The sequence below is a fragment of the Thyridium curvatum genome, assembly GCF_004353045.1.
Source record: "Thyridium curvatum strain D216 chromosome Unknown NODE_92_length_156191_cov_86.571182, whole genome shotgun sequence".
NCBI lineage: Eukaryota > Fungi > Ascomycota > Sordariomycetes > Thyridiales > Thyridiaceae > Thyridium > Thyridium curvatum.
The window spans coordinates 97,491-123,612 of record NW_022156847.1 but is presented as its reverse complement, the minus strand read 5'-3'; the positions used below and the strand labels follow the sequence as shown (position 1 = coordinate 123,612).

At 54.6% G+C, this 26,122-nt stretch overlaps 11 protein-coding genes across 11 annotated transcripts; 8 read left to right on the top strand and 3 right to left on the bottom strand.

Moving 5' to 3' along the window:
* Window positions 1–1,421: 1,421 nt before the first annotated feature.
* E0L32_010855 (uncharacterized protein) lies at window positions 1,422–4,359 on the bottom strand (the record flags this gene model as incomplete). Its single annotated transcript, XM_031133519.1, has 3 exons — window positions 1,422–2,862; window positions 2,926–3,841; window positions 3,900–4,359. 3 exons carry the CDS (start codon window positions 4,357–4,359, stop codon window positions 1,422–1,424), a joined length of 2,817 nt encoding a protein of 938 aa, XP_030988972.1.
* Window positions 4,360–4,777: 418 nt separating this feature from the next.
* E0L32_010854 (uncharacterized protein) lies at window positions 4,778–5,459 on the top strand (the record flags this gene model as incomplete). The annotated part of the gene is made up of 2 exons (XM_031133518.1): window positions 4,778–5,094; window positions 5,150–5,459. 2 exons carry the CDS (start codon window positions 4,778–4,780, stop codon window positions 5,457–5,459), a joined length of 627 nt encoding a protein of 208 aa, XP_030988971.1.
* A 1,519-nt stretch (window positions 5,460–6,978) lies between these two features.
* E0L32_010853 (uncharacterized protein) lies at window positions 6,979–9,566 on the top strand (the record flags this gene model as incomplete). Its single annotated transcript, XM_031133516.1, has 7 exons — window positions 6,979–7,238; window positions 7,299–7,496; window positions 7,580–7,697; window positions 7,756–8,162; window positions 8,232–8,787; window positions 8,853–8,952; window positions 9,061–9,566. 7 exons carry the CDS (start codon window positions 6,979–6,981, stop codon window positions 9,564–9,566), a joined length of 2,145 nt encoding a protein of 714 aa, XP_030988970.1.
* An 882-nt stretch (window positions 9,567–10,448) lies between these two features.
* On the top strand, window positions 10,449–11,270 carry E0L32_010852 (uncharacterized protein; the record flags this gene model as incomplete). Its single annotated transcript, XM_031133515.1, has 1 exon — window positions 10,449–11,270. One exon carries the CDS (start codon window positions 10,449–10,451, stop codon window positions 11,268–11,270), a length of 822 nt encoding a protein of 273 aa, XP_030988969.1.
* A 1,869-nt stretch (window positions 11,271–13,139) lies between these two features.
* On the top strand, window positions 13,140–14,684 carry E0L32_010851 (uncharacterized protein; the record flags this gene model as incomplete). The annotated part of the gene is made up of 5 exons (XM_031133514.1): window positions 13,140–13,295; window positions 13,354–13,412; window positions 13,474–13,528; window positions 13,590–13,856; window positions 14,019–14,684. 5 exons carry the CDS (start codon window positions 13,140–13,142, stop codon window positions 14,682–14,684), a joined length of 1,203 nt encoding a protein of 400 aa, XP_030988968.1.
* A 528-nt stretch (window positions 14,685–15,212) lies between these two features.
* Window positions 15,213–16,939, top strand: E0L32_010850 (uncharacterized protein; the record flags this gene model as incomplete). Its single annotated transcript, XM_031133513.1, has 3 exons — window positions 15,213–15,452; window positions 15,513–15,897; window positions 15,951–16,939. 3 exons carry the CDS (start codon window positions 15,213–15,215, stop codon window positions 16,937–16,939), a joined length of 1,614 nt encoding a protein of 537 aa, XP_030988967.1.
* A 445-nt stretch (window positions 16,940–17,384) lies between these two features.
* E0L32_010849 (uncharacterized protein) lies at window positions 17,385–18,295 on the top strand (the record flags this gene model as incomplete). Its single annotated transcript, XM_031133512.1, has 3 exons — window positions 17,385–17,640; window positions 17,708–17,736; window positions 17,792–18,295. The coding sequence occupies 3 exons, from the start codon at window positions 17,385–17,387 to the stop codon at window positions 18,293–18,295; spliced, it is 789 nt and encodes a 262-aa protein (XP_030988966.1).
* Window positions 18,296–18,461: 166 nt separating this feature from the next.
* E0L32_010848 (uncharacterized protein) lies at window positions 18,462–19,670 on the bottom strand (the record flags this gene model as incomplete). Its single annotated transcript, XM_031133511.1, has 1 exon — window positions 18,462–19,670. The coding sequence occupies one exon, from the start codon at window positions 19,668–19,670 to the stop codon at window positions 18,462–18,464; it is 1,209 nt and encodes a 402-aa protein (XP_030988965.1).
* Window positions 19,671–20,518: 848 nt separating this feature from the next.
* On the bottom strand, window positions 20,519–22,984 carry E0L32_010847 (uncharacterized protein; the record flags this gene model as incomplete). The annotated part of the gene is made up of 2 exons (XM_031133510.1): window positions 20,519–22,480; window positions 22,547–22,984. 2 exons carry the CDS (start codon window positions 22,982–22,984, stop codon window positions 20,519–20,521), a joined length of 2,400 nt encoding a protein of 799 aa, XP_030988964.1.
* Window positions 22,985–23,643: 659 nt separating this feature from the next.
* Window positions 23,644–24,441, top strand: E0L32_010846 (uncharacterized protein; the record flags this gene model as incomplete). The annotated part of the gene is made up of 1 exon (XM_031133509.1): window positions 23,644–24,441. One exon carries the CDS (start codon window positions 23,644–23,646, stop codon window positions 24,439–24,441), a length of 798 nt encoding a protein of 265 aa, XP_030988963.1.
* Window positions 24,442–24,897: 456 nt separating this feature from the next.
* On the top strand, window positions 24,898–25,772 carry E0L32_010845 (uncharacterized protein; the record flags this gene model as incomplete). The annotated part of the gene is made up of 3 exons (XM_031133508.1): window positions 24,898–25,227; window positions 25,283–25,500; window positions 25,568–25,772. The coding sequence occupies 3 exons, from the start codon at window positions 24,898–24,900 to the stop codon at window positions 25,770–25,772; spliced, it is 753 nt and encodes a 250-aa protein (XP_030988962.1).
* Between the last annotated feature and the right edge of the window lie 350 nt (window positions 25,773–26,122).

Genomic DNA, 26,122 nt, shown 5'->3' with positions numbered 1-26,122 from the left:
ATTTGCTTGAAAACAGACCTAGTCGAACATACCATCTTCTGTTTAACACAATACAAGAGCATAGGATACGAGAGCAACATCATCTATTAAATAGCATCTCAGATAAGAAGCAGTGACATCCACGAGATCGCCCTCATATCAGACATGCTGGCATGTGAAGACGAGAATAGTCTCGGCAATGACTAAAGAAACAGCCCATAAAATCACTCGTGATACATAGTCTAACGAGGAACATGCTTTCTATGCTGAGTTATCCTTTTTGCTCTCAAGGACCAGGGAGTGTTAGACGCTATTCCCAGATTGGTGTTATTGCAACGGGCCCACTTAACCACAACATCTCCTCTTTTGGACATTTCCAATGTGGAGAAGCGAGTCCAAAAAAGGAAACACAGGGCTAATAGCTACAATGAACACTTTTTGTACCAGGACACAAGCAACATCCGTGCGACTTCAGGGTGGTATCGTACGATAAATGATTCTACTGTCAGGCCAGCATTTGCTTTATACACTTGCTCTTTTATAGAAAATCCTAGCAGTCATAAAAGCCTGCAGTTAAGATCGCCTTTATCAAGCTAAATTACAACGGCTCCCTTCACCCCTCAGCCACTCTATTAACATACATCCAACATAGGATAAGATAAAAGAAAAGGTCTCGCCGGGTAAGAAATCGTAGCTAAAGACTCTGTCCAGACCGTCGGAAGGTGTCGAGCTGGGAAATACGAAAAGGGAGGGCTCTGGGCGGTTGTTTGAAGACTCCCGGCCGAATCCTATCTCGGACAATCAGAATGGCGCCGGCATCAATACCTCTACGAGACCACCTGCATAACGAAAGAAATTCAAGACATGATGTTTTCTTTAACAGCGGCTTTCCAGCACAGCGAAGCCAACATCTCTCTTGAGTCATCCCAGCCGAAGGATGCGGATAGGTCGATAAATGTCCTACTAGAGCCAGTAACAATGGTAGTCAAAACTGAATACATTGGGGAAAATATCAAGCACGTTGAAGCCAAGCCAGGGGACCGCTTGTCTATCTGTGCTCAGACTTCCCAATTCGCCTTAGCCTTCAACCCTCGAAATCAGATGGCTGGACATAATTATCCCTACATACGTGCTTGAAGACGCAGAGTTGCAACAGCCCCTAGCTTCTGACATATGCGTCTCTGCTTTTGATTGCAAGGGAGATCTGTCCCGAGGAATGCTTTCCAGGAAACGTGGGGAACATATCAGTAGACTCTCAATAGGATAACTTATACAAGGGACAGTGGCGTTAGCCTTAACCTAGCCACCAAAAGGATTGGGAGGTTTGCTGTTTCGGTGAAGAAACTGAAAATCATCGGCTCTATTCCTTTAACCGGAGCCAGCCTGAAGAAACCTTAGAGCTAAACAGTGAGTTACTTATGGAATAAACACGACCTTCCTAACTACAGTGTAAACTCCGTGATATTTCTCCCACCTGATCCAGAATAAATTCGCTTGCTCAGTCCCGTTCCTAGAAACGCAGCTCTGTCGTGAAGGAAGTGAAGATAAGCTTCGTCCTCAGCATCTGGAATAGCTATTATCATTGACTCCCTCCCTTGGGCCGCCGCCAAAGCCCTAACCTGCTCCAATGCAGACTCAGGACACATTGTAACAGAATTCGTCACCATCCCCATTAGAGGGCGGTTTTCCAACGGATACGGATTCCTGAGACAGTCCGGGGGCACCAGCAGGCCACCAAAGACCGACTGGAGGAAGCTCGCCAGTTTTCCGGCAACGCAAGCCTGGTGGAGTCTCATCTCATCTTCTCCCCGTTCGAAGAACTCCTGGTACATCCTTCGAAGCTGCATCCGTTGGCGTGCGTCCTTGCAATTCATGAAGCCGTAGTCGACCACGACAGCTCGAAACGGATCAGGCACGTCCATGCGTATAAATCGCTTAAGCTCCCAGACGCTTTGGTGCCATTTCTTTACAACGGTCATGAAGTCCTTGAAATTGCGCATGCGTAAGATTCGGTCCGCAAGCTCGTATTTGCTGAACAATTCCACGATGCCCGACTCCGCCATAGAACTCCAGAACTCATTGAACGTGCAGCGCTCAACAAGTGATTCATAAGCAGAACAGAGTCGATTTTCTGATACGGCGTCCGGGGCTGTGCAAAATCCCAACGAGATCCAGTTGTCCTCGTCAACATCTGGCTTGAATCCATTGCGAATCTGGACATAGAATAGAAGTGCATTTCGCTTTTCTGGAGGCTGAAGTTCGCTGAACGGCAATTTTCTTTCGTCAGAACTTAACAGCTCTTCTCGGGCCGCTTCAAAGACAGTGATGAGCCTCTTCCTTTTGCCGTTGACTCCGAATCCCTCTTGGCTCTCCAGCCACTGCTTGTCACTTAGCATGCCGGAATCTCCGGTTTGACGGCACCGAAAAGTGAGCATTTCTTTGAGCTTGTTCTGCTTCACCGCAGCACGCAGCTCCTCCTCATCAATGGCCCACTGCATTATGAGCCGGCGGTAAAGTTCGAAGAGCCTCGACCGATCCTTCCCGGTGGCAAAGCACATAAAGCCGTACTGCTCGGCTACATCATCTTCCTGCGGATACTGGTTCGTGTGGCAGGCGAGCACCAAGTAATCTGTAGCGTCGGTCGCTCTTCCCAGGTTGCAAGAGAATTTGTGTCGATACCAATCCGCATGGTAGCAAGCGATGTTGCAGTAGGCGGCGATACCACACTTTGTACAAGTATGGGTGAGTTCGCCAGTCTCTTTGCAGGACAGGCAGGCTGTTGGATTAGCCGTCTTGGAACCCTCGGTATCTCCCCTTGGCGCGCTTGCCCTGTCATGCCTCGAGTCGAAAATGGCGGGGCATTCATCTTCGCTAGAAGTCGTTCTAGTATGTTGTTAATATAGTGAGCACCTAAGGATGAGCTAACGAGCAAGATGGACGACGGACCCAACTTCTATCTCGCTCCTGCGAAACGCCGAAATCCATTCTGCTTCCCTCGCTAGAAGTCTGGGGTCCTCAACCACGGCATTGAAAACAGTCGTCTCCTTCCCATATCTGGGCGGGATTGGGGCTGCCATCACCGATTCCTTCTCTGCATCCCTATGAGGGACCTCCTCCGTCGCTTCCTCTCGAAGGATATCTCTTAAACGCTGAACAGCCTTGTCTAGTTTCTCGGTGGCCTCAGGCGTGGTCCATAGCGCTGAGGGAAGTGTCCATTGAGAATAACACTTGCCGTGGTTCCCTCGAGTTTCGAATTGGCCTATCTTCTCAAGTACGTGGCCACAAAGAAGGCACGTTTTCTTGCTGATCCCGAGATACGGGAAAACAGGGCTCCCGAGGCCAAGGAGATAGGTCATCAGCATCATTTCGGCATGAACGTTCTTGTTCTTCTTGGCCGTCTTGTGGAATTTCGCTTTTTGCCGGGCTGTCAGGGAAATGTCTGCCTTGGGCAGCTGCCATGCCTTGACTTTCCTAGCTGGGAGACTGTTCAGCAAGACGATCTTGAGATTGCGAAAACCAGAGTATCTCTGAGCGATGAGCAAGAGCTCAACTGCGTCTTGCATTGGCCTTCTGATAAACGCTAATTCATCCACGACACGCCGAAGCTTCGTAGGTGTCAGGTTGGCCTTCAGTTTGGCATAAAAGTCGGTGCTGTGAGATAAGACCTCGACGCTTTTAGCAAACTGGTAAGCATCCAGACGGCCGGAAGCAACTCCAACACATCCGTCCTCTTTGAAGAACTTCAATTCCGTCTTCCCCTCCTCTATGGACGTGACCGTTTTAGCGTGGTGCCGGATTCGTTGGGTATAATATTCCACCGAAGTGCTCTGCAGCAGAGGAAGTGGGTCTGACTCGAAAGCGTCTGCGCCATGCATCAATTCTGTCGATGGGTAAGGCAAGTTTCTAGAAAAGACACAAACCATCAGAGGATACTCTTTCGAGGACTTCAGCTAGGTATTCAAGCATCTTGCGATCTCTGCGTGACCACGTATCCCCGCTAGAAGACGAGTTCCGAGCAGCCACAATAGTGGCCTCCTCGTCACTGTATATCAAGGCCGTGCCGGTGATCAATGTAGGGTCTTTGCTATAGCAAAGCAACTCCGCGAGTCGATCGAGAAAGCCTCTCTTATCTTCTGTGTAGTCATCTAGGGACAGTGAAGAGAGAAAAGCAGTACACTCTTCATCCTCCGTCGGATTGTCCACATCATCTTCACCCTCCTGGGTATGAGGAGCAATAGGTTCTCTCTGCTGTTGCCTGACTTGGCACAAGGCGGCCAGGGTGGTTATCTCAGACTCCAGGTCAGGAGGGAAACGCCATTCCAAGCCGTCGCTGGGGCCTGGCGATGCCGGGAGTGAAGTAATGATTCGGACGCGGGTCATTAGGCTGAACTTCGAGGGTGTGGGACTGTCTTTTACCGTCTCCAGAAAGGCGATGTCAAGAGTGATAAAGGTGGAACACAACATCGCAATGGAATGCGCATGTCATCGTGGGAAGAGCCCCTCCACATGACGCACAACAGAAAGTGCGGGGTCACCACAGGCCTTGGTACTTGCAGAGAGAGGATATGGGCAGCGCATCACCATAATAGCGGAGTATCTGTACTTCCCCTTGGTAAGACACCTCATATATGGACAGGCTAGTTGCATACATGAACAGGAAACATGCTAATCCTACCTATTAGGGCTGGCTGTAATTTTTCGGCCATCTCTGGAACCGATGCCAACGCCCTGAGGTGGGACAAGAAGGGCTATTCACATCTGGCCAAGCTACACACTCACTGTGAACGCGCCTCAGCATATGCAGTATCTCTACCGTCGGCTGCGAGACCAGTACAAAGTCCGTTTCGTCCGAAGAAACATTGAAAACATTCAAATGGCGTTTATGAGCCAAGATACGAAAGTGGTTTTCAATTGCACCGGTAACGCGGCGAAGACGCTCGCAGGCGTTGAGGATAGCAATTGTTACCCAACCCGCGGCCAAGTTCTCCTCGTCCGGGCGCCGCATGTCCACTCCAATGTCATGCGCCACGGCAAAGACTACGAGACATATGTGATCCCTAGGCCAGGATCTAATGGCAATGTGATTTTAGGAGGCTATATGCAGAAGGGAAATGGGTAAGTATTCATGACGGCCCGTGTTGTGTTGATAGTCGCTGACAAGCCTCTTCAGCGACACTGCTACATATCCACACGAGACCGAGTCCATTCTTGAACGAACAAAAGGTATCAGCTCGGAGCTGCGCCGGGCTGAGCCGGAGATACTGGGCGCAGTCGCTGGTCTCAGGCCGTCCCGCCAGGGCGGTACCAGGGTAGAGCGCGAAGATGTCACCGTCGCGGGAAAGAAGCGGGCGCTGGTTCACAACTACGGCGCCGGAGGTACTGGCTTCCAGGCTGGCTATGGTATGGCGCTCAGTGCTGTCGAGTGTGTTGAGGACATCCTCAGAACAGTTCGTGACGACGCTGTCCGAGCTCGCCTTTGATATAGTCATACATTACCCCCCGGTCCTGGTCAAGTTTCATCGCCGGGCATAGGCTTAACATTCTGAATTGTCCGGTGAATCACTTACGGCTATAGTATCACCCGGTCGCCCCAAGGATTATCCCACTACCTAATTCAGATGATTATCTCACTCTCTAGTTCAAGACTTGACTCTGATGAGATGATTCCTGACGGTCTTCACCCGGACCTATCGATGCCCTAGAGGCCAATCCTCGAACCCCTAAAACCTACATGAAAGAGATTTTCAAGAACCTGGTTCCCGGTCGAGGTTATGTCTCTTGTAACGTCCTGACTCCACGCAAGCGGCGGCGTGCCGCGAGCACAGACTCGCCTTAAGCTGACGATGACACAATGGCGGCACCAATTACCACAAAGTCGTCAAGTCAAGGCCTGTGAACCGGCGACAAGTCTCGGGAGATGCCGCACCGGAACATTTCCTGCTAGGAGATTTCATTGAGAACCTGAGAGAACGCAATGCTACGATCGTTAGTGATATGAGAACCCCACCAAAGCATTGTGTCGGAAACAATTCTGCTTGCTGACTCTATTATAGATAGCCATGCACTGCGATTCTGTCGAGCCGAGCTACAATATTCCTGGCTTGATCACGGCTCTGCTCCCCATCAGCGTCGTGGCGTTAACGTAATCATCAATGCGGCTCGAACAAGGGCCCAAGGCCTTGTGGTTGCTGATCCTCCCGGACATGGCAAAACCCTGGCCATGCTCTGTGCCATTGCGAAAGAGTCCGAGATCAACGGGTCCTGTTTCGTGATTCAAACGCAGCGTTGATGGCCACCCACTGCGATATCTACCCCCAGAATTCTTGCAGGACAGTCGGCAAACTAAGGAAGCCATCATTACTTATTGGTGATTCATCGCCTGACATTTGAGCCCTATAGTCCAGGTCGTCTCTTGGCAGACCAGACTTTGATGTGGTCCGAAGTTGCTAACCGACCAGCCGGGCCAAGATGGCCGACCAGCCGAAGTGCTCGGTAGTGCCACAACTAGCGCGTGCATCGACAGACCTAGTTGAGGCCAAACACCCCGACTCGTGCCACCCACCGCCCCCGACCAACCGATCATCTACCTCTGTCGAGTATTGTACGGCAAGAACAGTCCCGCGATGGGGTGTCAGGTCTGCCGAGTTCGTAAGGTAGGTGCTGCACATATCGCCGCCAAGTATCTTCGTGAGGCTGACACCAGACGGTGCCGAACTCCAGGTCAAGTGCCACGGCGGTCGCCCGTGCATGGCATGCGCACGTTTGGGCTTGGATTGCTTTGACGGCTCGCCTAGCTCGCCTTCGGCCAGCAGGAGACCGTCCAGCGCGGCCGATGAGCCGACCACGGCCAGGAAGAAGAGAACCTTCCGGTCTTGTATCAGCTGCAGGGCATCCAAGACCAAGTGCGACGGCGACAGACCGTCGTGCCGGCGATGTCGGACGCGATCCGTGCCATGCACTTACGATGCCGGACCCGATCCCGCATGGACATCCCAGCTAATGCCTAAAGAATCACCGCCGCAGCTTCCGCAGCCGGAGCCAGTTTCGCCCGCAGCTTCCTCTACAAGGGTGCTGGTCACCGACACGCACCTGCCAGCCAGACAAGAATGCATCGCGCCTATATCTCCTATACAGCGAAATGAAGTCCAACCGCAAGATGCTGATGCACATCAACCCGAGCTCCCTACTCAGCCAGGCGACAATCCTTCGGCAGCTGCCGAGCTGCAATTAGTTCGCACAATTTCCAATCCATTACAGTGGTAGGCGTCGTGATCGGATCGCCTGGCTTCTGAAACATTTGCTTACACACCAGTTCCCAGGCTCGTCTCCCCGAGACTCCCGTCGAACCCGGCTCTCCTGCGCCAGGTCGTCGAGCAATACTTTGGCAATGTGCATCCTCTTCGTTGCTTTGCATTCGTCCACAAGCCTTCCTTCATGCGGCAGCTCGACCAGGGCTTTGCCGTCGAGAACACGGACGAAAATGCCCTGCTGCACATCATATGTGCCCACGGTGCAAAGTAGGTCGTGGCCTGTCATGCTTGCTACCCTAAGAAACATAGCTAACATGGAGGCGCTTCAGATTTCATGCTTTGGAATACAGCCAAAACACCCAGCCACTACCCACCGACTTCTTGCGTTCCGCTGGCAACGAATGGGCAAAGGTTGCTGAGCAGCTGATCCTGACGAATTACGGCAAAATCACAATATCCAATTTGATGGTAACATACACCTGGGCACTGGCTAGCAACAATAACCTCAACTAACAGCTCTTTGTAGGCCGCCGTACTCCTGTATGACTACCAGTTCCGTCTTGGCAACTACCCCCAGGCCTTGATGCTGAGTGGGCTCACCACTCGCATGGCCCATGGGCTCCAGCTCAACCTCGAGTATACCGTAGAACCAGGTGAAGACACACCATCCACTACGTATCTGGAGGCGAGACGTCGGGTTTTCTGGGCTTGTTTCATTCTTGACGTGTGGGCTGGTTCAGGAGTCGACCAATTGACCCTTCTCCATGAGAGCGATATCAAGATTCAGTTGCCCTGCAACGAACGGAACTTCTTGCTGCAGCTTCCATCGGTCACCAAGAAGCTCGGAGTCCGCTACAAGCCTCAGCCAGAAGAAGATGTGGGTATGGCGACGTGCTATGTTCGCCTGGTATCTCTCTGGAAACGCGTGGCGCGGTGAGCGATGCCCGGCCTTTGAACTGTTTTGGCGTTGAAACACACACTGACTGAAGCTGGATATTTCAGATTTGTAAAACGACTGGACACGGCCCAGCCTCCCTGGCTCCCACATTCGGAGTTCTCGCAGCTGCGGGCAGACCTCCAAGGATGGCGCCTTCAGCTTCCTTCTTGTCTAGAATTCTCGCCCGAGAACATTTATATCCGGCTCGAGTCGTCCCAGTTCGGCGCCCTCGCTCTCCTTCACTGCACATACCACCATACTATGCTTGATCTCTACCGGATCTTCCTGCCGGAGCTGTTTCGGCTCGGGAATGCCGTGACGTTTCCGCCAGAGCAGCACCGCTTCCTCCAAAGCATGCAATTAGAGGGCCAAGGACATGCTCAGAGTATAGCAATTGTCTTGGCCGAGACGGCACGACGAGGAGCTCGCTTCCTTGCGGACTCGATGCTACACACGTTTGCATACAACAGCAATCGGTCCATGCTCTACTATATCGCTCGGGTGCTCGACCTAAGCAGTCCAAATGCCATTGAATTGGTCAAGGAGACAATAGAGTATGTGCAGAGCAACAACAAAGTGTTGAAAGTGATGTCTGCCATGATCCCACTTGCTGAACAGCTGGTAAGTTGTCATCCGTGCTCACCGCGTTGCTGTGCCTGATTAACGTGGATCTGGACGTATGGCAGCACATCACTGCTGAGCGATGGCTCCATAAAGTACGGACGAGCTTTGTTCATGCAGATGCTACAGCCCACATTGATCCCGCCGACCCATCCGACCCACAAGGTCTCATACGGTGAGCGCAACCATTCCATATCTCCGAAATCATAAAGGGAGAAAGGGTGTGGCAAGTGGCTGACAGAGTTGCGAGACATAGACATGACAATGCCCCAGCCGTGCTGATACCCAACACTCCCGACCATCTCTTGAACCCTCTCTCGCTATATCGCCTTGCGAGGAAGACCATCAGCGAGAAGCACTCGTCGGAGCACCTTGGCGGACCGCCACGATCGAGCGATGCAGGCTCGTCGATGGGAGGTACACCTCGCAGTGTGCCGGAACAGATGACGAGGCAGCAGACCCACCATGGAACGGTATCCTGGTCGTCTAGCGTACAACAGGAGCCCGCCGGGCAGACTCATTTTGCGGCCAACGACTCACTAGCAACCAGTTCCGCTGCTTCTGCTCCTGCTCCCAGTGGCGGCGGGCAAGTCCTCTCCGAGCTTGTCAGCGGCCCCGAGTACGCACTTGGGCTCGACGACCTCCAGTACCATCTCTCCTGGGGCGTGGACTGGCTTGCCGACATGAACGAGGCCGGCAGGGAGAGTTCTGGGCCGGCAACTTGGCTCGGGTCTGGAGACTGGGGCGATGCCGGCCATGAGCAGAGCGGATTGTCATGATGGCCAGCCAAGTGCACGCCCCGAAGCGGGGGATTGTCCGCAATGGAGCTAATCACCAACACGAGGGGCGTCCAGTGAGGGCAAATTTCCACATCTCGGCCCGGTCCACCAGGTGGAAACGACGTTGAAATGATTTTGCCCACTTCCTGGTGGGGGGAACTCTTGGGTGGGCAAAGTAGACCCTTGCATTTGGGCTGACAGTTGAATCTCATTGAAGGACCACGGCCGCTGCTGACCATATGGATTTTGTCTAGTACCAACGTGGTAAGGTAGATGCTGCCGACTGCAGAGTTGATCATGAAACTGTTGGTTGCTCCCTCCGCACGATCAAGGGGCCGGGTGGGTCATGGGCTGCTATCATCACACCAATGCCCTGGGACGAGGCGACATGAGAAGACTACGTAGTATCCCACAGGATAATCCTGTCAAGATGAGCACTGATTTGCCCTCTTTCTGCATGGTCGAGGGGAAAGTGGGACTGAAGAACCCCTCACCGCCGCCCCTCTGCGCTTCGCACGCGAGATACCTCCGTATGCAAGACAGCGCCGGGTCAGGCTGGGGTAGCTTGGGTAGATACTGACTTTTGTGCAGCAGGTGTTCTTGGATCTGCGCTCCCAAGTCCCAGCGAATAACAGCGCGTTTCCCTGCCTGGGCATCTGTCGGTACTGGCGGTGAAATCTTGCCCAACATCTCCTGACCAATCTTTCTTGGAATCTCGAGGACCACAGTATATCAAAAGCCACGTGGGAGCCATGTTCCATCTGCTCCTCCTCCTCCCATCACACACATCGATACATGCTCTGCCCAACCCTCGCATCCACTACGAATCGGGTAGTATCTTGAGTACTCGCTGTTTTTGAACGACCGAAAAAGGGCATCGAGATGGCCGACCAGTACGCAGACGCTAAGGCTCACCTCAAGGAGCACGGCTGGGCCCGGCTGCCGGGCATCCTCTCAAAGGAGGAGGCCGCTTCCATCCTCGACCGGCTCTGGAAGGCCAAGGAGGCCGCCGAGCAGCGCGGCGACCCTACCTTTATCCCCTTTATCGACCCCAACGAGCACAACGTGCGCGTCTTCTATCTCATGGAGCTGGACAAGATCTTCCGCGACCTGGTCGCCCACACCACGGCGATCGACATGGTCAAGTCGGTCCTGGGCGAGAGCTTCCTCATCTCCAACTTCACGGCCAACATTGCCCGCCCGGGCTCGCGCAGCATGTGCCTCCACTCGGACCAGAGCATCGTCTTCCCGGCCCCCTGGACCGACGTCAACGCGCTCAACATCATCTGGTGCCTCAACGACGTCGACGAGGAGAACGGGGCGACGCGCTACATCCCGGGCTCCAACAAGTGGACGACGCGCGACGACATCCCCGCCGACGCCCCGCGCCGCCTGGTTCCCTTCGAGGGCAAGGCCGGCGACGTCATCGCCATGGACGGCCGGCTGTGGCACACGAGCGGCACCAACACGTCCAAGGACCGGGACCGGGCCCTGCTCTTTGGCTACTACACGGCGCCCTACGTGCGGCAGCAGGTCAACTGGACTGCCAAGCTGCCCAAGGAGCTGCAGGACGAGATGGACCCCCAGATGAAGGAGTGGCTCGGGCTCAACGTCCAGGCCAACTACGGCGTCACTGGAGACGCCAGGTACCTCGAGGTGCAGTTCCCCGACTTTGCAGAGAAGGAGGCTGTCAAGGCCGCCTAGGGGCTCGTGGGCCAGAGTGTGAAGCAATGCCTCCGTATGGAGCACTCGTTTCCCCAAAATGTCATTAGCGTCCGCCAAAAGGCTCAATAATAAAAGTCGTTCATCTGACTACGTCTCTAAAGATGCCAAAGCTGTAGATCCCTCTGGTGCGTCTCGCGACACACGGACGGGCTGAACAGAGTACAAGTACTTTTGTATGTCTGTTGGTGTCTAGCAAAGCCTTTGCTATTACTCTTATCACTTGGGCGTTGGAGGACGTGCGGGAGGAGCGGCGCCGTGGCGCGCGGCATATCCGTGCCGCCCCGCATCGCATTAGCAATCAGACCAGACCTGCGACCCTTTCTTGCTGTGCCGCACTGCAAGCTTTTCGTTTACGAATACCAGTAGTTACTAGTACAAGTAGTGCACTGGACGGCAAGCATTACCAGTCCTGGCAAGTCACTACGGAAAGATGGCCGTCGACCTTGGACCATTCCGTCCCAGGAACCAGGGGGATTAGATGACTATGACGCTCCGAACGAGGCATGATCTGCACCTGCTCCACAGGAGCGTAACAAGGGTCCTTGGCCTGGGCGGTCTGCATTTACGCCGAGAGCCACAAGGGTGACCAGTCATATGCGAGGTATTTGTTGGAGTGCAAGTCGGGCCAAATGATGATCCCGTACCTGTGCAAGGAAGGAAATCCTCGTTACCCGACATGCCGGTAACGAAAACTTTCAGGAGCGCGCAATAGCTGCGGACAGGGTGAAGTGAGCCCGCAATTTTGCAAGCATCGAGACCTGTCTATCATGTGAAGCACAGGCTCATTACCTAACGATCCTTGCCTTGGCTTGGGCCGAGATTGAGGAAAAAATAGACTTGTGAACATGGAGAGCCTCCACAAAGCGTGCGTACACGGAAATTGAGAGAGAACTAGCCCTAATTCGTAGACATAATTCAACTTTTTGTCCTCAGATGGAGAAGTGTCACATCGGGTTTCAGTGCTAAAGAGTCTGCAGTGGGTCTTGAGGAGGTTACCCGTCTCGTTATTCCCGTACAACAGTTAGACCAACAAGTAGTCACGGCAGTCGGGTAAGGGGAGGAAGATCAAGTGCCTCGAGGCGAGCATCCGTGCCGCCACAAAGCCGGCAGAGAAGCACCAACGCCATATCGATGGGCACGACTACCGAGACTAACTACGTGTGTACTTGTAGATACGCAACAGCACCGACACACCTAAGCACCTGATCTGTCAAGGCTGCGCGTATTTTGACCCCGGATGAAGAAGATAGACGTCCCAGATCATCCAAGGGTGCTTACGTGCTGCTTGCAGATTCTTCATGGATAGAACAAGGTGCAATCCATAGTTGCTCCCCAATTGCGGATTTAGGACGGGGAAGCCCAGCATCCTGGCCTATGGGGTCTGCTAACAGTCTCTTCTCGGTCCAGGGGAGTGACCGTGGGCTATGGAGTAACAGTTTGCCTGTTGGTGGTTCGTATGGGGAGGACAAAAGCACTGATTCCCCATTAAAACCCAGGAAGACACCCCTGAAAAGGGTCTCCTCCTCTCGAAACGTGATCGACAGCATATGCACTGCAGCTGACCAGGGCCTTCATCCTCACCTTGTCCCATAATGGCGAACTCCTTATCGCCCCGTAGCCTTCAATTGCACATAACAAGCAAGGACTGACTCTCTACAAGTTGGCTTGGTGCGAGTGTTGTTGGTGAAAAGTCTGTCGGGATGTTCGATTCTTCGTGAAGCTGCTCGGTGCTCGCAAACAAAAGACAAGACCTACTATCGCCGACCATCTTTTCCATCTCTTCTTCTTCTCTCTTGCGGTAAAGGATATTCGAAACACAGAGTAGCGGCTTCGCCACCAGCTGCAAAGATGGCAGGCTCGCCTACCAACCTCCTGCCCGTGATCCATTTCATGGCCAATTTCTGCTTTGCTTTCGGCGAGGGCAGTGCACTGCTTCGGATCTGGACCAAGGCCGTTGTTCTCAAGTCGTACGGATGGGATGATTTTGCAATGACCATAGCTGCGGTAGGGATCACGGACAACACCGCATTCGCACGAGTAAGACTAACACAGGGCTCGATAGCTCATCAACATCGGCCAGCATGCTATCTTGTACATCTTCGTCGACAACGGTGCCGGGCTGTAAGGTGGATGCCCCCTCGACAGGTGGAAGACTCACTAACATGCAATTCTTCTCTCCTAGTCCCACGGCGGAGGTTATGAAACAAGACCCGATGAAGATCGTAAACATGCAAAAGGTTGGTTGACAATGACAACTGGTCCTTGGTCGAGTCGCAGCTAACCATGCAACCCATGCAGCTCCTCTTTACCGAAGAGATTTACTACGTCTTTCTGCACTTCTGCATCAAGATGTCCTTCCTGCTCTTCTTCCTACGTCTCTCCCCAGCGACGGGCTTCAGACGTGCGGTGTGGTCCGTGATCGGCATCAACATCTTTGTCACTGTCGGTGTCTGGATTCTCTACTGTCTGCAGTGCCAGCCTATCGAGGCATACTGGAACAAGGCAAAGTACCCAGATGTGAAGTGCCTCCCCTTCGCCGTGTCTCTGTGGCTCCCTGCCTGCGCGGTAAGTCTCTGTTCAAATCTCTCCTGAGTTTTTGTTATCATCGAACGCCCCTATGATGCAGCAGTCAGCAGATGTGCTGCTGCTTCTGCTTCAAACCGCAAACAACAGTCTCGTTCCGGCAAGCACAGTCAACCCTTTTTACTAACAAAATTCTCGCACTAGCTCATCGCCGTCGACTTTGCCATCCTGATCCTGCCCCTCACGACCATCATGACGCTGCAGATGAGCTTCAAGCGCCGCCTCCAGGTCCTGGCCGTCATCACCACGGGCGGCACCTCGGTGCTCGTCTCGTGCCTGCGCCTCATCGTCATCAACGAGTTCACCAAGACGCCCGACTTCACGTGGGAGGTCGGCATCATGATCATCGTGTCGGCCGCCGAGATGGAGACGGCCATCTTCGCCGCCAACATGCCCGCCCTGCGCGCGCTGTGGAAGACGTGGCGCGGCGGCGGGCTCACGACCAACGGCTCGTCCCCCGGCGCCAGCAAGGGCTACAACATGGGCGGCGGCGGCAGCAGCAACGGCCACGGCACCGGCTCGCGCGGCCACCAGCTCTCGAACCTGTTCCCGAACCGCTCGGCCCCCAAGGGCGCCGAGCGCCTCGAGGACGACTACAGCAAGACCGAGGACGGCAGCTCGACGCGCGAGCTCACGCGGCGCGCCGACTCGGACGAGGAGCTGGCGCTCAAGGACAACGGCATGAACAAGAAGAACGCCATCGTCGTGACGCGGGGGTACGACATCCAGGAGCACCAGGAGGACCCGCGCCGGGGCCAGGGGCAGGAGCACACCTGGTCGTCGCCCCGCGTCAACACGCTGATCGAATAGACGGGTGTCTTGGGAGAGCCGAGGACGAGCGTTCCATACCCATGCCTGGACACCGGCCGGACCTGGGAGCTAGGTTTGGAACGGGATTGTACTTTACCGCAAAAAGAGTTGTATTCTTCTACTTCTGTCGCAGCAGCATCTGCAGCCTGTGCACATGTAAACCCATTCGCCCATCTAGGTATCCCGCAACCTTCCAACAACAAGTTCCACATTGGGTGGACCGCATACCAAATAGACAATCCTCGGCGAATTTTATGATTATTCTACAGCGTTCGTGATTTGCTAGCCCTAACAACGGCGCCGCGCCGCTCTTTGACGTGCGGGTCGCTCCGCCGAGCCCGCCCGCTTCCGGTTAAGTCCCGCCAAGTGAGGGTGCGCGAAAATTGGACCTCGAGATCATGACCTGACGTCGACTCGGCCCGGACAACGATCTGGATCCCAAGAAAGGAGTGTCTAACACAGAAATTAGATTTCGGCTGAGTGCTTTCTGCCGTTGTTCTATCCTCGGTGAAATTGGGGCGATTCAACATGGATTGGTCCATCCCGGCTCTCCTTCCGGCAGCTTGGAGTACTCTGGCCGGCGCCGTCCTCATCGGCCTGCTCGGCCTCTGCCTGGCTGTCGCGTTCCACTTTGCCTTCTTCACCGTGCCCTACCCAGCTGGTGTCGACCTCATCCGTGAGCCTCCGGGCAAACGGTGGTTTAGTCTCCGGACGCGCAAGGCGTACTACAACGACTGCGAGGCGTTGTTCCGTGAAGCGTATCATGATGTACGTGCTGGAATCTGCGCGTATATCATATGTGATATGGCCTTGCTGACTCTGCTGCAGTATGCCAAAAAGGGCAAGGCTGTCATCATCCCCGGCATCCTGTCGCGATCCGAGATTATTTTGCCAGTCCAGTCGATGAAATGGGCCCTTTCCCAGCCCGAGGACGTCCTCGAGGTCAACAGCGCGTTTGCAGAGCTGGACCAGACGGGCTACAGCCTCGGGAGCCATGACATTGTCGCCGATCCCTGGCAGATGACGCTGGTCCGACAGGATATAAACATCCACCTCGACTGGATTGTGAAAGAAATTGATGATGAGATAGCTGTGGCATTCGACAAACGTCTCGGATTAGACACTACAGCTTGGAGGGAGATGGAACTCCACTCGGTTATGCGCATGGTTGCCGCTCAAGTTGCCAGTCGCTTCATTGTTGGCCGACCACTATGTGAGTGTTTTCTACACTTCTACGTTGCTGAGGCCTCGCTAAACTACAACCAGGCCGCAACGATGACTATCTAGAGACGTGTATGGAAGTGGGTGACGGCTGCGTGAGCACAGCCGGGATGGCTGCAGGCGCACCGGCATCGATACGACCCATCGTCGGCTTCATCGCAGGCCGCAAGACCCGCAAGCTCGTTGACAAGGTGGGCAGATATCTCCGGCCGCTCTACGAGGACCGCCTCGCCCTGGTCAAGAAGTATGCAAAGGACGACCCGGGTCACGAGGAGCCCATGGACATGTTCCAGTGGCACCTGCGCCTGGCGCAGCAGGAGCGCCCGGAGGAGCTCGACGACTTCGGCATGATCAACCAGCGTGTGTGCCACTCCAACTTTGGCGCGATGGAGCAGCTCAGCACGCAGGCGACAAACATATTCCTCAACATCCTCGGCTCGGACGCGGAGCACAACACCGTCGCGGTGCTGCGCGACGAGATGCGCAGGGTGGTGCCGCCGGGGCTGGGCGCGGCGAGGTGGACGAGGGCCAACGTCGCCAAGATGACGAGGGCGGATAGCCTCATTAGGGAGACGCTACGGGCCCATTCGGTGGGCGGCCGCGTCATGTTCCGGACGGTGGCTGCCGAGGGCGGCTTGACGACAAATACCGGCGTGCACCTACCCAAGGGTTCTCTGATCTCTTTTTTGTCTCAGCCGGCACACATGGATGGCGAAGTGCTCGAGGACGCGGCCGCGTTTGACCCCTTCCGATTCTCACGCATCCGGGAGGCTTCCGCCGACGGGCCGAGCCTGGCCATGGTCGCCACTTCGCACCAGTATCTACCCTTTGGACACGGCCGGCACGCCTGCACGGGGAGGTTCCTAGTCGACTTCGAGATGAAGATGATGATGACTTATGTGCTGTCACACTACGATATAAAGTTCCCCGATGAATATGGCGGGAAGAGGCCAGAAAACAAGTGGCTGACAGAGGTGCTGCTGCCTCCCTTCGGGGCGAAGATGATGGTCCGGAGACGTGAGAAGGGCCTGTGATTGTGGTAGCTAGACAATAAGGGAGAACATACACATCATCATAGATATAGACGAGCAATATCGTAACTCAATGTTGGAAATTGAATTTCTACCTCGGAACATTGAATCCCCTCGGCGCGTGTCGAGGGATATGTGGGTATTAGTCATCGCGCAATTCTGCTGGCTGCTTAGTATGCAGCGCCGGGAGCGGGTGATCTTGACGTCATGCGGTATTACACTCTTCCCATTGATGAGGAGAGTAGATGCATAAAAGCAGCGGTTGCGCTCATCGCCGGAGATCAAATTCATATCAAGAACCGAGTCACGATAAAAACTCAACAGCTCACTATTTACACCAGCATAGCTACTTAGCAGTGAGTGGACCATCAATGCCGATTCCCGCTTCACTCGACGTCAGCCAGGCTAACCCGTAACCGCCAAGCCTCATCATCAGACCATCCCAACCATGTCTCGACACGTTCTAGTTATCGGCGGCCACGGCAAGATCGCCCAGCTGCTGACACCGATCCTGCTCAAGCGGTCCTGGACCGTGACCAGCATGATCCGCACCCAGGAGCAGGCCGCCACTATCGAGGCCCTGGGCAAGGGCCAGGCCGGCAAGCTCAACGTCCTAGTGAGCAGCCTCGAGGATGTCCAGGATGAGGCTCAGGCAAAGTCTATCCTCGACAAAGTCAAGCCCGACTATGTCGTCTGGAGTGCCGGTAGGTGATGTTACTACCTCACTGACCTTGGACTGCGAATAGTGTGCTGATCAAAGGGGCGGAAAAGGTGCCGGCGGGCGAGGAGGGCCTGACAGAGTGAGCCTGGATTGCTGAAACAACACCATCATGTAACCATCTCTGACATGAACAGACCCTGCGCATCGACCGCGACATCTGCATCAACTTCATCAACGCCGCAGCAGCCACCCCGACCGTCACGCGCTTCCTCCTCATCTCGTACGTCGGCTCCCGCCGCGCCAAGCCCTCGTGGTGGGACGGCGCGGCCTGGGACGCGGCGCAGGAGGTCAACAACGGCGCGCTCAAGACGTACTACCAGGCCAAGATCGCCTCGGACGAGGCCCTGTACCGCGCGTCGCGCGCCCGCCGGGACTTTGCGGGCATCAACCTCCGGCCCGGCACCCTGACGACCGAGCCGGCGGGCGCCATCGAGCTGGGCAAGACGGCGACGTCGCGGGGCCAGTCGAGCCGGGCCACGGTGGCCGAGGTGGCGGCGCTCCTGCTGGAGAAGGGGGGCGTCAAGAACTGCTGGCTCGACCTGCTCGACGGCAAGGACGACAGGCAGGCGGCCGTCGACCGCTGCGTCAAGGAGGGTGTGGATGCGGCTGAGGGAGAGCCCGTCTTTACCGAGAAGTGAGCTGGTTTAGGTATTGCTCTGGTAGACTGGTTTATACTGCCTGGTCTACTCGAGAAAGAAATGTGAGAGCGAAAAATTTGGTATTGTCAACTGATTCATGTTATGTGAATGTTCCAAAAAGAGAGGCCAACTCTATATCCTCGCTAGCACTGAATCATCATCGTCATCATTGCGCCTGAACGATGCCTGCCTCGTCAGCACCTGCGAGGGGCAGGTCCAGCGGATCCTCATAGCCATTTGCTGCCCACTTCTCCAGCTCATCGATGTGCTGCTTGTCGAGGCCGATGCCTGCCAGCAACTGCCAGATGGTGTACTCGGTCTCGGGTTTGAGAAGCTCTCGCGCGAGAACCTGATATTCGCCGATGCCTAGATCTTTAGCGCAGTGGACAAGACGGATGCAGCAGGCTGTGTACGCGTGCACGAGCTTTCCGTTGAAGGTCATGTCCATCATGCGGAACTCGACCGTTCTCTTGTCCAATGGGCCATTTGGGGCTTCGGACTCTCCCAAGACCTGTGTCACCAGGTTCTTGAAGTTGTATCTCAGCGAACCGGCACAAGTCTCGCGGAGCATGGTTGCCAGGATGAGACGCTGCTTCGCACTCCAAAGTTTGGTCAGCCGCTGTTGCGTCTCTGCGTGAGCGCTCGCGGCTTCGCCGAAAAGGGGCGCGAGCCAGGTATTGATTTCGGTCGTGTCTTCGGGATCTCCCGGCTCGATAGTATATACAGCCAGCATGCTCGTCTTGGCCAGCGAGAGGCAATACACATTGTCGCTCCGGTCAGGGTGGCACAGACGAGCAAGGCGGTCCTCTGCCAGCCAGAGGAGCGACGCGAGCTTCTTTAGGGTCAGCATATCCCAGCCCTCTTCTCCCGAGACGCCGACATGGACGTGAAGCGCGCATGTCTCGTTCCGCTTGACGCGATCGTGACGTGTGAGGGCACGCGTCGCCTCCACGAGCATGGCCCCGAGCTGCGGGTCGCTCTCCCGAAGGATAGGCGACGTGAGTTCGAGGCCCGTGAAGTGATATTCGCCCCCTGGATAACCCCCGACAGAGCGATCTAGCTTCACCATCCAGTGGTCTGCGTAGCCCCTCATGTAGGGCTTAACTCTCATATCCCATATGGTCTCGATCTTCCCCGGAGAGAAGCCTGCGAGGTGCGGCCGTAGGGACTGCGCGACTCGCCGGGCAGCCACGGGTTCGAAAAGAGGGTGTTCGCAGGGCAAAGTCACCAACGGGCGGCCGCAGGGATCGCCTGGACCATCTTCAAGGACCTTGAACTCATATCCGGGGATGAAGGCGAAGAGGAACTCCCACTCGACGCCGATGGTAAGCTGCACATCGCCAGCTTCGGAGCTGGGTCCGGGACTGGAAGCCATGACCTCGGTGTTTAGGTTGTGCTGGTACTGTGGAAAGCTGCAGGCAATAGGGATTTGCTTTGTAGTTCTAAACTTCCGGCGCCGAGCCACGACTTAAATATCTCCAAGGAGATGCTCGAGAATCGTTATTCGTTTCTGTCGGTGAGTTGGCCGCGATTAGTGATTCGGTTTCCATTCGTCCCACATATCAGATCGAGTATCGTGAAGAAGCCGGGCATAGTGAGCTCGGGAGCGACTCTCTGTGACAGTGCGACTGCATCAGGTAATCAGTGTAAGCAACTATACGCTACAATCCCGCGCTCTATTACATACTGTCTCTGTCTCTCCGGATTCCAGTTCGGGTATGCGTTCAGCTGAGTGCAACAGAATCGCTTCGACGCGTGGCAAACAAACACGGGTTCCCGCTTGAATGCTTGCAACACAAACAGCAGTAGTCGTGATGCAAGTACCGCCATCTGTTCCGTATTACAGTTCAATGTGCTGGTTTTTGTGAAACAGAAACATGAATGGCGAATGCCCTGTTACGCAGAGTGATACTCTTCGCACCGTACACTGAGAGCGAAACCGCCGCCGTTGATCAAGGACAGACAGCCGTGTAAGCGACTCAACTAGCGCTATATAATGAATAGATGTTATGATGTTCTTCATACTATAGAGAAGTAAAACTGCTACAAAAAGTCATCACAGAATAGTACATCGCGCATAGCAGTGTGCTTTCACCCCTTATTGTTTTCACTGCCAACCACATCCCCACATCCAACCGGGGTCTTGCCCGACATGATAATCGTCCCAAAATCCGTGTTCATCATGTGGTGGTCCGTTGCCCGGAATGAAGAATGCTATAGAGCTCAGTCAGTCAGAGATCCCACACAACCCGTTGCAACATGAGTCTTGCCTTGGCCAAAATCCACGAAAGCTTCATTGATAAGAGAGTTTTCGCAATAGTCAATCCCGGGATTTACAGGGTCAACCATCCCACTCTCAGCTGCCTCTACTGCTACATTGGTATTTGGGGCTGTGTAAATGTCGCCTGTGGCCATAAATTGTCCAGATGAAGGTATGACTGGCATGGCCATAGGGAGGCCCGGTGATAGGGATTGGGTGCCTTCACTTGGTCCAGATACTACCTTCGGCCCTTTTGCCCGCACTGTGGTGTTCACCTCTACTGGAGAGGAGATGTTAAATGTGGCGTCAATCTCCTTAGTAAGAACAAGCGACATGAGGCGCCGAGTAATGTCCAGGCCCTGCGAAGCGACGACGGATTTGTGTTTGAGCTGGTTCTGGGTCTCCATAAGGCGGCGGATGCCAATTTTACAATTGTGAGCATCCTGGCTGAGCGGATCGATACTACAGACGATACACAGTGTTACTGCGGCAGTGAAAAGGTGCAGACACATGAAGGAAAGGGCGTACGTATCGGCGGCCTGCTTCACGCTGGGTGCGGCGCCGAGGAGCGAGATCTGCAGCGCGGAGTCTCGACATATGTGAATCGCGGAGGCGAAGGGGTCAGAAGTCTGACTTGTGGGCTGTCTGGGTGTGTAGTTGGAGCGAGTGACGACTTTGAAGGAGAGCAGAGGCCTGTGTATCAGTATCTTGGTGTTCTCATACGCCAATTTGAGGATGAGGGCCTGAAGGTGAAACAGGTGTTCTTCAAAGGATCGCTGCTCGGACGTTTCTTCCAGATTGTGAGCACCCATATCCTTGAGTTTGAGCCTTGGCGTCAGGTTGTCATACCACCTGCGCAATCTCTGGTTCAGAGCTTTGACACGGTGGATCAGTTCTGGCAGTTGAGATGCCTGGTCCTTGGCGTGCCCGACTGGCATATCTCGCTGCGTTCCATAGAGATCGACAAGGGCCGATTTAATGATTGACGACAGTTGAGACATGGCATATTTGAAAAGTAATAAGGTCGGCTTTGTTGTAGATCGATCGAGCACCGTAGACTCGGAAGACTCGTCGTACGGGTCCAAGGGCTCGATGTCGCAGTCCGCATCATTTATGCTCTGCGGAAAGCCATACAGCATCGAGCAAAATGTCTCAATCTCATAGACGGCCCACCAACATCGCTTCCGCGCTTCGACCACAGACTTTTCTGCTTGTTGGTCATTGGGAAGGCGTCGGTGCAGGTTGAGTGCCTGGGCGATGCGTAGACCACATCCGCACAGGGGCCAAGCCAGCTCCGGTTCGCTGTGATAGAGGTAGTAGCTTCCGGTCAGGACACAGAGCTGCACCACCTCGAGGGTACCCAGAGAAAGGATGTCTAGCAGACGCATTCTGAGCGCGTCCAATATGTCGTCCCTGAGGGCCTCCATGTCAACTTCCAATGCAATCAATGTGTTCTTTTGGTCCTCGTCAATGTACTGCAGGCTAGTGGCGATGACAGCGAGAAGGACAGCGATATGCCCGAGCCGGTTACCAGAGGATAGTATGGCGCCTTTCTCTTGAGCCAGCTCAAACACAGAGGCATAGAGCTCTCGGAACTTTCGCCTGAAGTCCCGCTGATAAAACAACAAAGTGAACCAGTGGATCTTGTCAAAGTAGTTGTCGACCAACAATGTTGCCACCTCGACTGACGGAAGCAAGGCAATCAACGCTCCTTCTGCGGCTGCCGTCCGCTTCTGTCGACGATGGTCGACTCCCCCAAGGGATCCCACCTGACGGGAGAGAATCGACTGCAATGGGTTAGAGTAGGTGAGGGGCCTTTGTTGTGTGGATGTGTCTCCCTTGGTCGATGTTTTGCTCCACGAAGTCGATGAGAAGGCCGAGGTGTCCGCCTCCTCGGGCGTGCTAGTACAGTGATGCTGAAATGCCTGTTAGGCCCGAGATGTGTCAGTGTAAAGGCCTCGTGAATTCAAATGTGACGGTGCAATACCGACCTCTTGAACCAACGTGATGGTCGAACTCGAGTTCCGGGGCGCTGCTTCCGGTAGACTCTCATCAAATGTGGAAGCCGTGGGATACTGTGAGACAGGAGCGCTCTGATGTCTCTGACGCTTGCTTCTGTTTGACTGAGTATCAGAGTCGTCGCCGTCTCGCTTTCGACCGTCGCGCTGTTTTCTGAACGGAGCATTCCGACCTCTATCATCGCCTGCACTCTTGAGAGTGGGTATGTCAGGCTGATATACCTTCCATGTCTCTGATGATATGGCGATACATTCGAATCCGGACCGCCTACATAATGTACAAGGTCGCTCAGTATCGCACTGCTGGATTGTTAGCCCTGACCTGCGATGATAGTATCGATTCCTTGCCTTGAGCTTCTGCTTCCTACATCTTCCACATGCGTTGACGACTTTACGCTGTACCTTGCCCATAATGAAGAAGCCCCGGAAATTATATACAGGCCAGAGTAACAAAAAACAGGCAACGTGGATGAGGAGTATGATTGAGATGAAGGTATCAGATGCTGAGGGTCATACTAGACAATGACTCGGGAACTTAGAACGCAGGGACGAATACGTAACTATTTTGAGTTTGCCTTCGTCAAGGGATTCTGTTCCGCCGGGCAAAGTTACTTCAATTGACATCCAAGGAGCGAACACGAGAAATTTCAATTATGTACGGGCTCATGACTAGTCGTGTAAACGGCAAGACTGGGAATATGCCCATCTTGGAGAGGTGCCACCGGAATCGATGGGTCGGAGCGACTAACGCTTTTGGGTAATTCCGTCCACCGGCAGAGTTCCGGCGGTACAAGTATCTTTCCATCATTGGCTTGGTTCTCTTGGTGAATGTAGCAAGGCGTCAATGGAAGTGTCATCCCATGATCAGACACCCGAATACGGGTTACTCGAAGAGAATATCGAACCTTTGCAAAGCCGAGGGTCGAATGAGGATGCTGTGTCGCGCCAGTCAAATGTGCATATAAGGCGCTCTCTGTCCCGCGACTTCCAGACAGATTTCAATTCCTTCGAAGTATACACCACAGCCATAACACAAAGAACACACCATAAAGACTTCATTCACATCAAGCATGTCGCAGAACAGCAAGGCCAACACCATCACCGTCACACTGCGTGATGTGGCCAAGATGATAGACCACTCACTGCTGCACCCGACGATGACTGACGCCGACATCCTCGACGGGCTGCGCATCGCAAAGAAGTACAACACAGCCACGGCCTGCATCAAGCCGTACTCCATCCCCCTCGCCAAGAGGGAGCTCGAGGGCACCGGAGTGCTGATCTGCCCCGTCCTCGGCTTCCCCCACGGCAACAGCACCACCGAGGTCAAGGTGTTCGAGGCCGACGCGGCGGCGGCGGCCGGGGGTCAGGAGATCGACATGGTCATCAACATCGGCAAGGCCCTGGGCGGCGACTGGGACTACGTGTCGGACGAGATCCGGCAGGTCAACGACGCCGTGACCGGGCGCGGCGCGGCGCTCAAGGTCATCTTCGAGAACGACTTCCTGCAGGAAGGCCACATCATCAAACTGTGCGAGATCTGCTCGGACGTCGGCGTGGCCTTTGTCAAGACGTCGACGGGCTACGGGTTCGTGAAGCAGGACAACGGCATGTACACGTACAAGGGGGCGACGGTGCCGCACCTCAAGCTCATGAGGCAGTCCTGCAAGCCCCGGGTGCAGATCAAGGCGGCGGGCGGGGTGCGGACGCTGGACGACCTCCTCTATGTGATGTCTCTCGGGGTGACCCGGATCGGCGCGACGGCCACCGTGGCCATCATGGAGGAGGCTGTTAGGAGGGGTATCTCGGACCAGCCAGCGGAGGTGGCTTTTACACCTATCAAAGGGTCGGATGGAGGCGCTTATTGAGTCTTCGACGATAGCTTTTGTTGCCAAGACGTATGGAAACAGGGTTGCGAGTGTGCACTCAAGTTCAAATAAAAGACACGGTTGTTGAAATGATCAAGAGCCATTTGTTGAGCCTATCGTGTCCTGACTGGGAAGCTCAGGTTAATTGAAGCAAATACGAGGACAGACTGTCCAGTGGGAAGAATCATGAATCTGTCTTCATTCAAAGCCCGTGATGACAGTCCTCTTCCTGGCAGGCAGGGATCGCGACCAGGATGCCGTTGGTTCCTCCCCAAACCGCCCCACCACGCGCACAGCCTCTACGGCGCAGGCAGCCAACCTCGACCTCGCTCACGTCCCGATCCTTATTTCACCTGCTTCCCTTTCTCCCACATAGACCAGCACCAATTTCACAACACCCTCGTAATTCAAGCCCATATCACACGGAACGATCTAAACCGCGACCAAGAGCTCATCATGTCCGACCCGAGCAGCAGTGCAGCGCAGCCCCAAGCTGTTACCGAGTCCACGCCGCTCCTGGGCCCCCAGGAAGCCACGCGTGACGACTTGGCAGTGCCCTCGCCTCAACATGCTCCCGATGAGGAGAGAGCTGTGGGTGCAGACGGCGGCGAGCCCGGCGGCGAGAATCACCCCCGCCGGAACTGGACGTTGATCCTCACGAGCTTGTCCGTAGTCTTCTCATCCAGCGCATTGATTCTGTACTTGGGTGTGCAGGTCCTCCAAGCGATAGACTATCATTATCTCGGGTACAGGACAATAGTCGCCATGAATTTCTCCGCTGTCTTGGTAAGTGTTGCTCCCAGCGGCTACCTCTGGGTGCCCCCGATGTTGACCGAGACAGTCTTTCGTTGCGCTCATCTGCTCGTCCTTCAACCTCCATGGACTACGCCGCCACGGCGTTGCCTCTATGCCGCTGGGTATCAACATCATTGTGGACATTCTCGTCTTTGTCTACATTTTCTTCCCTGTCCTGGACGCTCTGTACGAGAACATCAGTAATGTGTTTGGTGCTCTTGAGATCGTCATCTTCGTGTACCTGCTCGTCGTCCTTTTTCTGAGGTGAGTCTACAACTCAGTGTTAATGTGACCTGTGAGACTGACGCATTATGCGCCCCCCCTTTGATAGCTTGGTGCATCTCATTCTCCTCGTCATGCGGACCGTGGCAGCGTTCCGTGCCCGCCGTGGAACTCAAACCCGATGGAGCATCCCGACCGGCCAGCTCACGTTTGAGTTTACCATTAAGTTGCTGCGACAGGAGGTTCTTGGCCGAAGTTCGCCGGAGACTGTACAGCCGGCTGCTGCCCAGGGCGATGTGCAGCGCCAATCGTAGAGTCGAGAACTAGTGAAGGTTGATCGAAGGACGGGGCCATCCGATGTTTTTGTGATCCGACAGCGAATGACAAGAGGAGAATGATTGATTTGGAAAAGTCCCCAAATTCACTTCAGCATGTTCTGCAGATAAGTTTAGTCATGGTGATGAGCATCTAGGTATCAGAGCGCCTTTGTGGTCGGGGGTGGATCTTCGGTGGTAGGTTCGGTGGCGCCCCGCCGAACGCCGAATGTTTGGCACGGCGCAACGCCGAAGTCAGGTCGCGCGATTCGTGTGGTATCGGCGGCCGTTTACTCTCATAAATATGAACCGAGATTATGCTGGGCTTACGTCTCTCTAGCACATTTCTC